A 16,485-nucleotide genomic window follows, 5' to 3' on the forward strand; every position below is an offset into this window, starting at 1 on the left:
CTCCATCACTTATCTCCGTCGATCCTTATATAACCGACAGAAGAAAATCTCCACGTAATACTTGACATTATTGGGTCGTTGGGGGGCCGAGGGTGACAACCATTATACTGTATACTGACATTGTTGGGCCATTTATAGCAAGTTGTTAGAGGTTGTCAGACGTTGGGAGTTGTCGGAGGCTAAGGCTGAGTTTCTAGGTTTCCGAGTTCGAATGGAAAATCACTAAATAAATGTCAAGTGCTCGGTAGAATAGACTCCAAATGACTTTTTTTGAGTATTGTAGCTTCACGGGTACAAAGGCCGAATACTCAGATGAGCAGATTGACGAGTCAGGAGTGCTCGGGAAAGGAGACTGGTTGGTCAGGAAGTGAGGCTAAGTGCTCAGGAGTAACTCCGAATACCATCAATTATAAAATAAGAAAAATAATGTAAAGTGAATATCTATTTTTAGCCTGAAGAAGTCCAAAAATAAGTTTGAATAAATAGATTCAACTTGTCAAATTGAGAATTAAGAGCAACTAATTTCATCATACATTTGGTGGAGTATAAATGCCTAATATCTCCTTTCATTTGCTTGACTATTTCATCTTACATTTAGTTATATATCATGAATTTCCAAATTTTGCTAAACTATTATTGTGAAAATTTAGCCATTATTCCTGTTGTTTATTTTGAGAAGGAAGAATGAAGAGAAAGAAGAAAGGAACTAAATAGCATGTTAAAAATGGATTGAATGGAATTCGAGGCACAAAAAATAATTGAAGAATCTTTTCTCCACTCTCTTTCCTTGTTGATGCATCATCAAGAGTTGTTAAAAATCCTTTTTTTTTCTCTCCATCTTCACTTTCCTTTCATTGGAATAAACATAAAGAGAACAAGCCAACAAGGTGAGATGAGTTACGATGTCATTCTTTCCTAGCATCAATTTATTTGGAGGAGCCTTTCTAGGCCACTTTTTAAAGTGGAATGAAGTAGCATTATAACTTAATGGAAATAAAGAAGCCAACAATTGAGTTCAATTAATTAACCAGTCAATATGGTGATGAATGAGTTTTTGAACGCAAATTCTGAGGAAAATCCTTTTCTACTCATGTATTTGTTTTGAACAACGTTTCTAATAAACCGTGTTCCTGCTAGGCACAACATAGAACTGAGACATTTACAGCATCATCTTACTAGCCACAACAACGGTGCGTATAACTTTATATACCTGGTTCTTGCTCTAAGCCATCACTATTCGTGGACCAAAGATGAGGCATCAATCAATCTTAGCATGCACGTAATCTACAAAGACAAAGTTCTTCTGGTGTTGATTGAGAGCATATGCCAGGGCAGCACTGGCAATGGCAGCCCCGGCGAGAAGGAGACGAAATGAAATTTCTGAAGGAATTCCAGCGACTGCACAAAAAATGACTGTTGACGCTACAAATAACTTCTGCCAAAACTGAAAAGCCTCGAAGGCACCTTTGCAGGATGAGCATTTGAGGGTATGTTGCTCATATCTGTCAAGCATCTGCAAGGAAGACTAAGATAATTAAACTTACTTATGACTGAAAGTTGTGGCACAGTATCGAAGAAAAAAATTCTCATGACATTATCAAAAGAAAAGGCAAATTTTTCATTTGATATCTCAAGAAAGGATGCCTATTGCAGAAGTTAATAGGTTTATTAATGTAGTCATTTAGTCCCACATTAACGTTGAGAGTCTGTTAGAGATGTTAGGTTAATAGGATTTTTAGTGCAATGAGTTTAGTTCCACATTGATATTTATTTGAGCATGTGTGTTATTGTAACGGATCTAATTCCATATTGATAATTATGTGTTGTGTGTGAGTGCATTGAAACTTGTTGTGTATGTTTACTAGTGTAATGAGTTTAATTCCACATTATATTTGACAAATTTTTAGTATCACAGAATCAAGTTTTGTTTTTTCCCCAAATCTTGTCCTCTACTCCAAAAATTCCTAAAAGGCACATGATGTACCTTCTCTCACCTTCACTGTTTTGTTTTTCAATACTCATGATACCCCATCCAAATGTTGAGTCAAAAACCTTGATGACCCAAAACAATTAAAATCATAAACTAAAACTAATTTGAACAAGCTACACTCCTACGAAGACATATAAAGTTTTGGATGACCAACATGTTTTGGTCTATAAAGGTGCTTTGTGTAAGTGCAGTGGAATTGCAGTCTCAATGAACAGCACCATTATAGAGATACTGAGCAACATGTTAAGGATGACACATTAACCTAACATTATATCCACTGCACAAGTCTCCATCAATATACCAGAGAGCATGAAAAAGAAAGGATCATCAGATGCTCGTTTGAGAACATTTAGCCGCAGGACTTTCATACATGTGCCAAAGAAACAAACATAAAATTGATATAAATTCAATTCCTTGTATTAGTCATATAATATGGAAATGAAATGTCTGACTATAAACTTGAGATCTAAAAAAGAAGAAAATTATGAGAAGTATATATGAAGTCATCTAAGAGCATGAGCCTAAAGAAGATACTAAGATCATAGAGAACATAAAGCTTTCCCAGAGAGGTATTATAGACTTACTCTAGTTATTATGTGTTATAGTTGATCAATAGATTATCAAAGTTCGCTACACTTCAGTAGTTGATCATGGATAGTGTGGAACACAACCAGTTGAGCTAGAGGGTTGAAAACAGAAGGGACAATCCCCACCCACCACTAGTTAAATTTGTATTGAGATGGTTGGTTAAAGAGACATTTTATTCAGCAAGTGTAGGGAATGCATCTCATACTAATGAGAGGAGAGCCAAAGAGCTTCCAATGGGTATAGGTTCATTCACAATGAGATCAGTCATGCAAGAGGAGATCAATCCATTAGAAGGAATTGACACTTACAATCTTGTTGAATTGGCAAAAGGAAGGAAATCTCTAAGCTATATGGGTATGCAAGCTAAAAAGAGATGACAAACTAACCAAACATAAGGCATGATTGGTGATTGAGAGTTTCAACCAGAAGAACGGGATTGACTTTGATGAGATCACCTTTTCAATTGTGAAGACGAATTCCATGGTACTTAGTCTGGTGGCTAGTTTGGATCTTAAACTACAGTAGCTTGATGTGGAGATTGCATTCTTGCATGGTGAGGGAAATTATATTGGCCCAAGGGATTTATGTTTTAATGCAACCAGAAGAACGGGATTGACTTTGATGAGATCACCTTTTCAATTGTGAAGACGAGTTCCATCAGTGTGGTATTTAGTCTGGTGGCTAGTTTGGATCTTAAACTACAGTAGCTTGATGTGGAGATTGCATTCTTGCATGGTGACCCAGAAGGGGAAATTATATTGGCCCAAGGGATTTATGTTGTAATGCAAGAGCATTTGGTTTGCAGGTTGAAAATGATTATGTATGATTAAAACAAGCTTCCAGATAGTGCTACAAGAAGCTGGATTTTTGTGTTCCTAGCAAAGGATACATAAGAATATATTCTGAATCTTGTATCTAGTTTTAACAGCTTTTCCTAGAGGTAACTTTACCATTTTACTTTTTTATGTGGATGATATGCTAATTGTTGGACAAGACATCACTATGATTTGTCAGTTGAAGAGTAACTATCCGAGTTATTTGATATGAAAGACTTAGGCCTACCTAATTACTAGTATGGAGCTCACTAGGGTTAGCAATGGTAAATTGTTATCTCAAGAGACATATCGAACAAATGTTGGAGAGGTTTAACTTGAAAAGTGCAAAGGCGGTTTTACTCCATTGGAAAATCAATTTAAGCTTAATAAAGATCCTAGCTCACCTACAAAGGTGAAAAAAGGAGATGCCAATTACTTCTTAGGGTTTTAAAATAGGAAACCCAGACACAAAACAACCAAATAGTAGAAACAATTATGCTTTTATGTTAGGTTAGAATTTTTTGAAGTTTGGATGTTAAATGCCCATTAGTCCGATATGGGAAAGTAATTCTACATACACAAGTGCAGTGGTTCAATATATAAAAATAAAATTCGTCTATTTTCTGACAGCTCAAAACTTAAAAAAAATGGTTAGCCAATGAATTTTAACATAGTATCAAAGCAAATTTGACTTGAACTTGTCTTAGAAAACAACTTATACCTCCAAGTTATGATGAGCTTGAGGGGTGTGTTAAAAGTTGGGATACTCGAAGCACATGGACAAGTATGGTGGTCGAATATATAAAAATAAAATTAATTGCTTTCAGAACATCTCAAATTGTAAGAAAAAATAGCACACCAATCAACTTTGACACAATTCATCTTGTTTTGTTAATTCTGCAACTTTTTTTTGGATTAAATTTTCTACTCTTTATGTATAAATTCACATGTACAATTGGTTCATGTTGGATGCTCTCGGATAAATATAAAAACTACAAAGTTAAGCCAAGAAGCAAAATTCCGAAAAGAAAATGAAAGTGGATCTACCCAAGAAAACACAAGGCTTACGGTTAGGGGTTGGACCAAGTCCAGGCATTCTGGTCACAACAATATAAGAATACTCTTAAAGTAATTTGAAGGTTTTGGAATGGATCAAAGAGTTGTCTTCTGACTATCATGTAACCGAATTAATTGCACTACCCATACTATGTTCGTTGTCAATTTAACTGGATTATTTTCCACAAGCAAAGCCAGTACAACCTTTAAATGATCCTAAAGAATCTTCTCAGTAAACAAGAAGTTTATATACCCCTAGCATGTTAGGAACATCAATGATTTTGTTTATAGGAGAGAACTAAAAGTTACTTTAGACCAACAAAACATAATTAAATACTTCGATCGTCAGAGAAAAGTGCACCTTCAGCAAAGTAATTGGAAAGAAATGGATCTCACCTCACGTTTGGACAGGACAGTTGAAGGTAAAGCATGTTGGTTAGCATGGCCAAACCAATCAGGCTGACCATTTCCATGTCTCCTCAACCAATTCCTGAATGCTAGAACCAAACGATCAGCCTGTGTAGGTGTGAATGTGATCTTCGTATATTGCTGATTGACATCTTTAGAGGATGCTGACATTTCAGAAAGAAATATCTTTTCTTGTCCTTGAAGTACAATCATATCACCATCATACACCTTGTTTGAAGTCCAGTGCTCGTACCAGCGGGGAACCAGCTGCAGCAAGCATCAAAGTGAATATCGAAGTTACTTTTTAGCAACAGAGAACACGAGGAAGCTATCAACAATGTAGGCCCCACATGATTGTACAGAACTTCAACTGGGCGGACAGCTACAATGGAAAACTGTTTAATCGAACTGATTGACTGACACATGGCACAATGACTCGTAAATTATGATTCAACAGTCATGGATATTCTAAAACACAGCACTAATTCAAATAAAAAACAGGCTCGTGATAAAACAAGACATTTTTTTCTGTACTCATTCAACAGTGGATAAGATACAAATAACCAATTTACTAGGTTCCAGAATTAAATAAAAGCAGAATTAAATAAAAGGGGTAACACATGACAACTGGAGCACTAAATTTTAGCATCATTAGTAGAAAAAACAGAAGCTAGAGAATTTCAGACATGAAAATTCCTTAGCTGATGACTGAAAACAAAATGTACACAATAAAAAATTTCTGAGCTTATTGGAATACCTGCCACCAGGAAGGGCCTGGCATTGTGAACTGAAAAAAGTTTCGAGCACTACAAACAATGGAGCGAGTTTTCCCTGGGGCCATAGGTATGTTAAATGAACAGATCCAGATTACCCAGTTCTGGTCACCAAGAACAGGCAACTTTGTATTGATCTCTATCCTTCAAATAAATGCATGGATTAAGAATGGTGAAAAACTCTAGCAAGAGCATGGCAAAAAGATACACAAATGAATAAAGTCACAGATAATGAAAGCAGTGAACAAGCGATAACTGATTATGGAGACTTGACACTCACAAAAGTTTGCAATAAGAAACGAAAAACGTACTGCATGAAAACAGATGAGAAATATGATAAAATGAATAATAGGTAATTTTCCAAAACGATGTGGTGGAAACTTGTAGCTACCACGAGTCCCATGTGACTGTGATGTGGCAGAAACCTGTAGCCCCCATGTGTCCCATATGGTTAAAAGTCGTATTGAGCTATCAATCAAAGTCAAGGTGGATCAGACGTAACCCGAGGAGCATATTCGGCCTAGAAGGTATCCTAGTCTAGTCGAACAAGCTCAATACACTCCTCCCAAGGAGTCAGGTTTGCCCAGGAATAAGTCAGCTATTACAACTCGGTCTTGGACGTCCCACCTCATCCTCGATTTGGCCTTAGGCGCTGACCTCATCCTTGACTCGGCCTCAGACGCCGACTTCATCCTCGACTTAGCCTCAAACGTCGATCTCATCCCGAACTTAGCCTTAGTCACCAACTTCATCTCGGACTCTGCCTCAATTGCCGACTTCATCCTAGACTCGGCCTCAGTTGCCGACTTCATTTGGACTTGGCCTTGTTGTCAATTTTGTCTACCCTCAAGGTCATTCAACATTGACTTCACCTCCTCATTTGCCCCCGGATTGAACCCGCACCCTACGTGGCCCGCTGAAGATACGTGGGCGTAGGGATTAGGAGGTGACATGACCACTTCATTCATGGGATTGTTTCTCTTAGAAGACGTGGAGAGCAATAGTGCACATCCTGAAACACATGGGTAACAGTAGCACACATCTCGGAACATGCAATAAACAAAACCGCGTATCTCGGAACATGCGATAAATGAATGCGTGTGTTCCGGAGAATGGGCACATTTACAGCTTTTCAAAAAATCACCTATCCCCACGGGCACATGTATGTGCACAAAAAAACCCTACTTTTCCTTAGCCAATTCTTCTCTCTCAAGCAAAACTCTAACTTGATCGTTGGAGTGACCAGTTGGAATCCCTCCCTAGTGTCATTCTAACCTTCTTTTGGAGTATTTTCCAGATCTTTTTATCTCCCTCGGCAGTACGTCAGCCCATTCATTGACCGGTGGCTTGATCATCCACGGTATTTGGTTGGAACATCGATCAATGGGAAAGTATGTAGATCACAAATATTATTCTTTTTGTAATTAACCACTTCATCAAGCTTTGCTGGTTTTGGCCTAAGGTTTCAGGCCTAAGTGTCTAGGTGCTTTACTAATAACAGTCCCTCCATTGAGCCTGTGGCTTAGGTCAGTCCCTCCATTGAGCCTGCGGCTTAGGTATTGACAGACCTAACTTGCCTACATGAGTATAGGGCTACAACATAACATGCATGCTGGAGTTGGGATTAATATTGCACATGCATGTTGGAGTTGGACTTCAAGAAACACCTAGCTGGAATGAGCAGCTTACATCTGTCCTTGGGTGGGAAGACAGTAAACTCTCAAAGGAAGTGGGATTTGAGGGAGGATAAGGGTAGAATGGGTAATTTTTAGGGAAAGAATGGAATAAGTTACTTTATTTCTAGTTTTGGGAAATAAGGGTATTTTCATCTTCCTAACTTTCTATCCTTCCTCACTTTCTCTCCTAGTAAACACCATTTTGCAAAGCTTTCTTTCCCTATGTTCTCTCCAAGGAAGAACCTTTCCAGCAATGTTATTTTATTTTAACCCTTGAGACTACTCTGAACAAGCACACAAACGTGTTTTAAAATTTAATCCTTGTATTGATGTTTCTCATGACTACGTGCTTATCTTTGGATCAAAACAGCCATCCTCAATTCCTTCAATGAGGCACATCAAACTTAGAAGCTATGAAAGCCTTCTTTTCTTGCATTGAACCATCATCTTGAAAGAACTTTAGGTACACTTGATTTAAGTGGCCCAAGCTTCAGTTTGCCAACTCTTGTTCTAGCTTGGAGCATTAAGAGCTTAAATGACTTCAAGAATGAGATCTGTGACTGACTTGTACAAAATGGCAGAGATTGAATCCCAGGAGATGTCTCCTGCAAAGTGAAAAACTATAGAACATTGACATCCTGGAAAATCTCTCTTAGGAAAAGTGTCAAGGAAATTCTGTACAAGAATGTCCAAGTTGCAAGCATTAGCACGTTGGCTGAGGCATGGTGTTCAATTTGGAGGAATGGTGAACAAGGAACCAGTTGAGTATCCAGTTCTATCTCAAAAGCTAATAATGCTTGTGCTCATGACTGATGATTTGTGTTTGGAACATTGCATCATTCTTATATTGTTCTTATGTTTGCCTCACAAGACTTTTAAATATCATTCACCTGCACATAGCTCAACCTTGGACATTCTATTAGCGTTGAATCACATAACCTATTTGTGCTCATTATTATACCTGTAATACTTAAGCATGAACTAAACCAAAAGAGAAACTAGAAATCCACTAAATTTCTTTTTGGGATGAAATTCCTTTACTTGGTACTAGCTTTTAGATAAGAGTCCTCTTCATAGGAAATAATAATAGGTGTTACCAAAATAACTTAAGAAATCTTATTCCAATTGCAACATATAAGGCCCTATTTATAGTTAGAGTATAGGGCCTATTCTAGAAAATATCTATAAAAAATAACAGATATTTAACAGATATTTATAACCAACACTCCCCCTCAAGTTGGAGCATAAATGTTAATCATGCCCAACTTGTTACAAAGATAATCAACTCGAATCTCATTTAAAGCTTTTGTGAAGATGTCTCCCAATTGTTCTCCAGTTTTTACATATCCTGTAGTGATCAAACCTTGTTGAATTTTCTCACGAACAAAATGACAATCAATTTCAATGTGCTTAGTCCGCTCATGGAACACGGGATTCGATGCAATATGAATAGCAGCTTGATTATCACACCATAGTTTTGCTGGTATTGAAATTTTAAGTCCTACTTCAGTCAACAATTGATATATCCACATTACTTCACACACAGATTGTGCCATAGCCCTGTATTCTGATTCTGCACTGGATCGCGACACAACCTTTTGCTTTTTACTTTTCCATGATACTAAATTTCCTCCAACAAAGATATAATAACCTGAAGTAGACCTCCTATCCATTTTCGAACCTGCCCAATCTGCATCTGAGAAACATTCAATATGAGTGTGCCCATGATTTTTATATACAATACCTCGTCCAGGTGCACCCTTCAAGTAACGCAAAATTTGCTCTAATGCTGCCCAATGATGAACCGTTGGAGATGACATATACTGACTGACAACACTAACCGAATATGCAATATCTGGACGAGTCAAGGTAAGATAATTCAACTTCCCAACCAACCTTCGATATCTCTCTGGATGTTCAAATAATTCTCCATCTGCTGTAAGATCCCCGTTCTGAGTCATTGGAGTACTACAAGGTTTTGCCCCTAACTTTCCCGTCTCAGTTAATAAGTCAAGAACATATTTCCTCTGAGATAGAAATATACCATTTTTACTCCTCATTACTTCAACACCTAAGAAATACTTTAGCACCCCTAAATCTTTTGTATGAAATTGAGTGAGAATGAAAGATTTGAGAAATGAAATTCCCGTAGTATCACTACCAGTAATCACAATATCATCCACATACACAACTAACAGAATAATACCAGCTCCTGACTGCTTGAAGAACACAGAATGATCAGACTTGCTTTTCTTCATACCAAACTTTTCAATAACCTGACTAAATTTTTCAAACCAAGCACGAGGACTTTGTTTCAAACCATACAAAGTCTTTCGAAGACGACAGACTCGCCCTATCTCCCCCTGAGCAACGAAACCAGGAGGTTGCTCCATATACACCTCCTCTTGAAGATTACCATGAAGAAAAGCATTCTTGATATCAAGTTGATGTAAAGGCCAATGATGAGTAGCAGCAAGAGAAATAAATAACCGAACAGATGTCAACTTTGCAACAGGAGAAAAAGTATCAGAATAATCTACACCATATATTTGAGCATAACCCTTAGCAACAAGACGAGCTTTTAGTCTGGCAACTGATCCATCTGGATTGACTTTAACATTAAATATCCATTTGCATCCAATAGCTTATTTTCCTGGAGGTAGATCAACCAAGTCCCACGTATCATTATCATCCAAGGCTTTCATTTCCTCTATCATTGCATCTCTCCAACCATGATGAGATAAGGCCTCACGGACAGTTTTAGGAATAGAAATAGAGTCAAGTGAAGCAATAAAAGAACAGGAGGAGGATGACAAGCCATTATTAGACACAAACGAAGAGATAGGATAAGTACACTGGCGTTTACCTTTTCGTAATGCAATAGGAAGATCATCATTCGGAATTGGATCTGATGACGAAGTAGTAGGTGCAGGACATGAATCAGGAGGTCGACGCCTGGAGTATATTTCAATAATAGGAGGCTTGACAAGAGCCGGTTCTGAGACAGGTATAGAGGATGTAACAGAATATACCAATAAATCATCATCTTCCTTTTGAGAAGTTGGGATATGTGAGGATGAAAAATAAGGTTTGTCTTCCATGAAAGTAACATCGATTGAAACAAGATATTTATTAATACTAGGACAATAACACCTATAACCCTTTTGAAGACGAGGATAACCAAGGAAAATACATTTCAAAAATTTGGGGTCTAATTTAGTAACTTGTGGACGAACATCCCGAACAAAACAAGTGCTACCAAATATCCTAGGATTAATAGGAAACAATGACTTGCTAGGAAACAAAATGTTGTAAGGAATCTCACCATGAAGAACAGAGGATGACATACGGTTAATAAGAAAACATGCAGTAGAAACCGCGTCTGCCCAAAAAGACTTAGGAACATTCATTTGAAATAAAAGAGCTCGTGCTGTTTCAAGAAGATGTCTATTCTTCCGTTCAGCCACACCATTCTGGGATGGAGTATCAACACAAGAGGTTTCATGAAGTATACCATTCTGACTCATATAAGATTGAAATAGACTGGATGTATATTCTTTGGCATTGTCACTTCGTAAAGTACGGATGGACATATTGAACTGAGTTTTAATTTCAGCACAAAAAGCAGAAAATAGAGAAAATAACTCAGAACGATTTTTCATTAAGTATAACCAAGTTACACGAGAATAATCATCCACAAAAGTGACAAAATACCTAAAACCAGGTTTAGATAGAATAGGACAAGGACCCCAAATATCAGAATGAACTAACTCAAAAGGACTAATAGCACGCTTATTTATCCTTGGACTTGAACTAAGACGGTGATGCTTTGCAAACTGACATGACTCACAATTTAATGAAGATATGCTACTATATTGTGGACAGAGTTTCTTGAGTGATAGAAGAGATGGATGTCCTAACCTACAATGAGCCTCAAAAGGAGAATTTTCACCTGAACAAACGAGAGATCTTGGGGAAGGTGAATCAAGAATGTAGAGACCTCCATTTTCATGTCCTTTACCAATAATCTTCTTTGTCAAAAGATCCTGAACTAAACAATGATCGGGAAAAAATGTGATGCAACAGTTAAGATTGCGAGTTAATTGACTAACAGAGAGCAAATTAAAGGATAAATTAGGTAAATGTAAGACAGAGGATAAGGAAAGCAAAGGAGTGGGATTGACAGTGCCAGACCCACGAACGCAAGATGAAGACCCATCAGCTAAGGTAACAATCGGAGTGTTGGATTTGTGTGTAAAAGTAGAAAAGAGATTAGAATTACCTGTCATATGATCCGTGGCACCAGAATCAATGACCCATTTAGAGGATGAGGAAAGAAGACATGTATTGTGGTTACCTGAATCAACAATAGCAGTGATAGAGGAAGATGAAGACTTAAGTGATTCCTGATATTGAGAGAACTTGGCAAATTCTTCTGCAGAGACAAGCACCATATCCATCACGATAGAATGAAGTCCAAAGATATGCAACTCCAAAACACCGAACTTGGTGCTGTTGTGAGACGAAGAACGATAATGTTCCAAATTTCAAGAAAATGCTTGTATCTAGGTTCTGTATAGGTTTCTGGACTTCTGAATATTGTGGATCCTCTAAAACAAAATAATAATCTTGGATGCAAGGGCCCACGGTGGTTTCTCCGGTTATTCAGATCAAGCAAGAAACTTCAAGTATCATCAGGATAACAAACAAATTCGAAGAAGAATTCCAAATAAGAGGATGGCCAGAGACAACAAGGAAGCTGATCACCTCATCTGATTGGCCAGTTCGTAGTCTCTTTACTAGATGTTCAGAATCAGCAGTCTGGTAATCCACAGCTGGAGCACTTGCTGGGGTCCTTGGGTGCTTCAAGAATGCAGCTGTACTTTGAGGCTGAATCAGACCCGGATTGAAGCCAATTGAAGCCGAAGATATGCTGCCGCTGCGGTGCAGAGAACACCTCAGCTTGCTAAGTATGCGAAGCCGGAGGCAGGAATTGGATTTCCTGGAGCTCTTGAACTCATCACGGAGTGCAAACGAAGAGGACTTAAGGTTGCTATTGCCTCTAGTGCTGAGAGGATCAAGGTTGATGCAAATCTTGCTGCTGCTGGTCTTTCTGTTTCTCTGTTCGATGCAGGCCAATTTTCTTGGAGATCAGACCAGAGATCACGATCTGTGAGAAGGGAGGAGAAGGAGAGAACACCTCAAATAGGGGTTTCGGCGTTCCTCTTCTCCGGCGGACGCACAGGCGGCGGTCTTCAGAGGCGTCGCGAGAAACAGGAAGAAGAAATCGATCGCCGCAGCCCTTCTGCCGATGGTGATGCTGCTGCCTGCGTGCGAACCGAAGGTAGAAATCGTGAACAGGAACGGTGCGCGAGCAGAATAGGAATCAAAATTTTAGGGTCGGCGCCAAAAAGTTTCACGAACAAAATTTTATTCGTGAGAAATCTTGCAGCGGACGAAAACTCCTTGCGCTCTCTTTCTCTCCCACGGAATCCGGTGGAATCGTGAAGGCCGGAGGTGCGTTGCGAGCAGAGGAGGAATAAATTTCGGTGGCTCAGGTTTGCGAGAGACGCAGGCGCCGCGCTCGCGTGAGGAAAAGAAAAAGGAAAAACAAAACCCTAAATTAACCGTGCTCTGATACCATGTTACCAAAATAACTTAAGAAATCTTATTCCAATTGCAACATATAAGGCCCTATTTATAGTTAGAGTATAGGGCCTATTCTAGAAAATATCTATAAAAAATAACATATATTTAACAGATAATTAACTAGATTAGGAAGCTAAATATTGACTAACAGTATTGCTGGCATTGAAATAATTTCATCAATTGGAGGTTTACACTATGGCAGAGAGACTAAAAATCATGAGGACATGAAAGATAGTGCCTGCTGCAATGAGGCAACGCCCAACATCTAGAACTTTATGAAGCATGCTGATAATAAGTAAATGGAAATTGAGTGGCAGACCTAGAGTGAATTATGATTATAGAGGATTTTGAAATCCCTCCCAGGTTGATAGCCTGGGAGGTAGTGGTTTCCTTGAGGAGACACACATGAAATTGTTGAAAATGTGTTCTCAGATTCCTTCTCCAGTTGGTAGCCAAGGAAATTAGTACTAACTGTATACCAAACTAAAGAGCCTGCCTTGCCTGAAGGCAAGGAAGGCTTATCTATTGATTCCTTCATTCGTACCTTGGGAAGCACTTTTCATATTAATTGCTTAGCCCCAAAGGCCAGGAAGGTCAATTTATGGATTCCCTTCCCCTTGTATATCAGGTTCTAGGGAGTGTTTTATGAACCCCTTTATTGACTGTTAATAGCAGCAACAAGTCAGCCACAAGACAGCTTTAAGGACAGCATGAAGCTAGCATGAAGAGTGTTTTATAACAAGTTTGCAAAAAAAGGCTATTCCACAAACGTGTTGGGAACATGTGCATTGAAGAAAGGAAAGAAGCAGTCCTTCCAATGCATGAGCATCAACAAAGATGAAACAGTTTACCTCTACCTTCTTTAACATTCTTAACCTTCAGGGTCATGCAGTAAAAAAGATACTCCCTAAGGTACCAAGGGAAGGGATCAATGGATCAATAGGTAATCAAGTGGACAAAAAAGTTGGATGTAAGATTGTGCCAGGTGGAACAAATGGAGTAAAGGAAAAAAAAAAAGGGAAATGAGTATCAAAATGTGGGACATGGAAAATGATGACATATTGATGCACAAAATAAATACATGAATATAAGGAGATTTGTTCACCTCCGACAGAGTTGATTCCTTGGCTTATTAAGGAACTTGCAACACCAACCCCATTTACAATTACATCAATTATATTTCTATTTAGAAAAGGTAAATTGCTAATCATATCATGAATTTTACACATTTTAATAAATCTATTAGGACCTTTCAAAATTAACATATTTATAGCGGAATCATAACAAATATATCACGGTGTTAAATTTCAGCCACATTGTAGTTAAATGATGATGTGGCATCGCACCTAATGAATAAGTCTACTAACTCAAATGTCACATCACATGTCATTATATTGAACTCTCGACCCAACCTTGTCTACATCCACTCAATCGCCCATGAAAACCATTTCCTGGGCCATCGACGATTGCAACCACACAACACATGAAACAATTTGTTTTATATCATTGACCAATATAGCCATGTTGTTATAACCAAGCCCTTACTCTAAGATCTGTAAGTGTGAGTGACAAGACGAAGTGGTCAACAAATGGCTATGGACCCATCAGTGATGTTGACAAAGGTTGAGCGGATGGTTTAGGGCGGGGTTAGAATGATTTTAGAATTTTTAGGATTTTTTTATTTTTAATTGATTGAATTTAATAGGATATGATGTGACACTTGAGTTGGTGCTACCTAGACATAGTGTCATGTCATCACTTGATGCTAATTTGACAACAATTTATTTTTGTGAAAGATTAGAACAAATTTAGAAATTTCATGATAGATTTATTAATTTTGAAAAAAATTATTAAAATGTGTGAAGTTCATGATTTATTTAGCAACTAACACTTTAAAAGTAAGTTAGTTTGGTTAATCCCCTTATATCCATGGTAAAAACCTTGATATATAAAAATTCTCTATAACTATCAACAAATTATATTAGATAAATACTATATCTTTAGTTAACCATGAATGTAGAAAGATTTCCTATCTAGAATTTTTATGTCCTTTTTCCCTTTTATTTTGACTTTAAACTCTTCCTAAAATAGCTAATCCTACTCACCACAATTGGTAAACTAGAGTAACTGTGGTGCTTTCTTGCACAATACACTGACTACAGGTGCCTAGTGATTTTGCTAAACTGCTGGGAGGTTCGGGAGTACCAGCGTCAGCACACAACGCTTTTGGCAACCCAGAAAACAATCTGGTGGTAGCAAAAGTAGCTAAAACATATACAACAGGATAGGAGAATTTAAATGGCAGAGAAGTTTCACTACCACCAAAGGAAATCAGATATAAAACGGATTAAAATTTCAATATCAATGCAACGTAACGATACTACCTTGTGATGTGCAAATTCTATGTGAGACGGATCCGAGACATTCTCCATAAGTGTATCGTACCCATAGAACAGGTCACGCTGGATAGTCACGGTGGAGAAATTGGGATCATCAAATTCTGCTGGCAACCTAAGCCAAAGTAAAACCAACTTACATACTGTACTTCAGGAACATGACAATCGAATCTATTTTGTAGGCAAACATACATGGGAGGTTGGGTAGCAGTGGCCTTCTCCCAACCTTTCTCATCGGGCCAGACAAACAGTAAACCCTGTGAGACAAGGGTAGGAAACTTGATTGCGCAAGCTCTGGGCGATCGAACTGCCCGCGCTTCAGGCCCTTCGCTCGCTGCCTGGGGGATCCGGGAACACGCGCCGCTCCCATCGAAGGACCATCCGTGATACGAGCACTGCAAGCAACCGCTCTCGTCGATCCTTCCTTCCTGCCCGGATACACGAAACACCATTAATCTAAGTCACCGACGCAAAATTTTATGGAAAGCGAGATCAATACCGATAGAGGCGCGAGACGGTGAGGGCAGCGGTCATCCAAGGCGACCCAGCTGCCGGAGTTGGGATCCTTCCAGATAACGAGATCGCGGTTGAGGAGCTGGAAGGGGGTGGGGACGCGCGGATCGAGGTCCTCGATGAGGGAGACAGGGTACCAATGATCCCTCCAGGAGAAGGCAGGCTCCGATTGGGCAGACGACGACGCCTCCTCCGCGTCGTGGTTGTCATCCACGGCAGGGGTCGGGGCGACAGGAGAGGAGGGGGTGGCCACGAGGAGGCGCGGCGGGCTCCTCCGTGAACACCCGCGGCGGCGGACGGAGGAGGGCTTGTACGCTGATGAGATAGTGGAAGATGGTGAGAGCGAAGGCCCCCGAACGAGGGACGTGAAATTGCAGGAAGCGAAGGAGAATAACGAAGCCATTCGGTTTGCGAATTTCATCCGGACAGCTAGCTAGCTGGTCTTATAGTTCGACCGTCCCGTGCCTATCCAAAAGAGCAGGCCAAAGGCAATTTGGTTTGCGAGTTGTCCGAGCGATGGCGTGAGGAGGAAGCAAGTGTGCGTTGCTGTGTAGAACTGAACTGCACCGGTGGAGTCAGGCGTGGAAACGCAAACTACTTAGAACCACAAAACAGTGAGGA

The 16,485-nt window shown here is 39.2% G+C and overlaps 1 protein-coding gene across 1 annotated transcript; it reads right to left on the minus strand.

Annotated features, from left to right (window-relative positions):
- Positions 1-1,069: 1,069 nt before the first annotated feature.
- On the minus strand, positions 1,070-16,285 carry LOC141847560 (pheophorbide a oxygenase, chloroplastic). The gene is made up of 11 exons (XM_074735617.1): positions 15,851-16,285; positions 15,544-15,779; positions 15,340-15,466; positions 15,161-15,220; positions 12,074-12,427; positions 7,872-7,911; positions 6,503-6,642; positions 6,288-6,436; positions 5,615-5,774; positions 4,846-5,124; positions 1,070-1,513 (listed from the first exon to the last, which is right to left on the minus strand). Exons 1-11 carry the CDS (start codon positions 16,283-16,285, stop codon positions 1,259-1,261), a joined length of 2,235 nt encoding a protein of 744 aa, XP_074591718.1. The 3' UTR covers positions 1,070-1,258.
- Between the last annotated feature and the right edge of the window lie 200 nt (positions 16,286-16,485).

Source organism: Curcuma longa, chromosome 16 (assembly GCF_044706935.1).
Source record: "Curcuma longa cultivar G26 ecotype Majalengka, Jawa Barat chromosome 16, ITB_CL_G26_1.1, whole genome shotgun sequence".
Lineage (NCBI taxonomy): Eukaryota > Viridiplantae > Streptophyta > Magnoliopsida > Zingiberales > Zingiberaceae > Curcuma > Curcuma longa.

What these genes read in the sequence shown, in the direction of transcription:
- LOC141847560 (XM_074735617.1), bottom strand. Translation starts at nt 16,285, where the DNA reads ATGAAATTCGCAAACCGAATGGCTTCGTTATTCTCCTTCGCTTCCTGC. An exon ending in GAACTGGCCAATCAGATGAG is followed by an intron (nt 7,912 to 12,073) that starts GTGATCAGCTTC and finishes TTCACTTTGCAG; the next exon opens with GAGACATCTCCTGGGATTCA. An exon ending in ATCTCTGCCATTTTGTACAA is followed by an intron (nt 6,643 to 7,871) that starts GTCAGTCACAGA and finishes CATGTGTTTCAG; the next exon opens with GATGTGCACTATTGCTCTCC.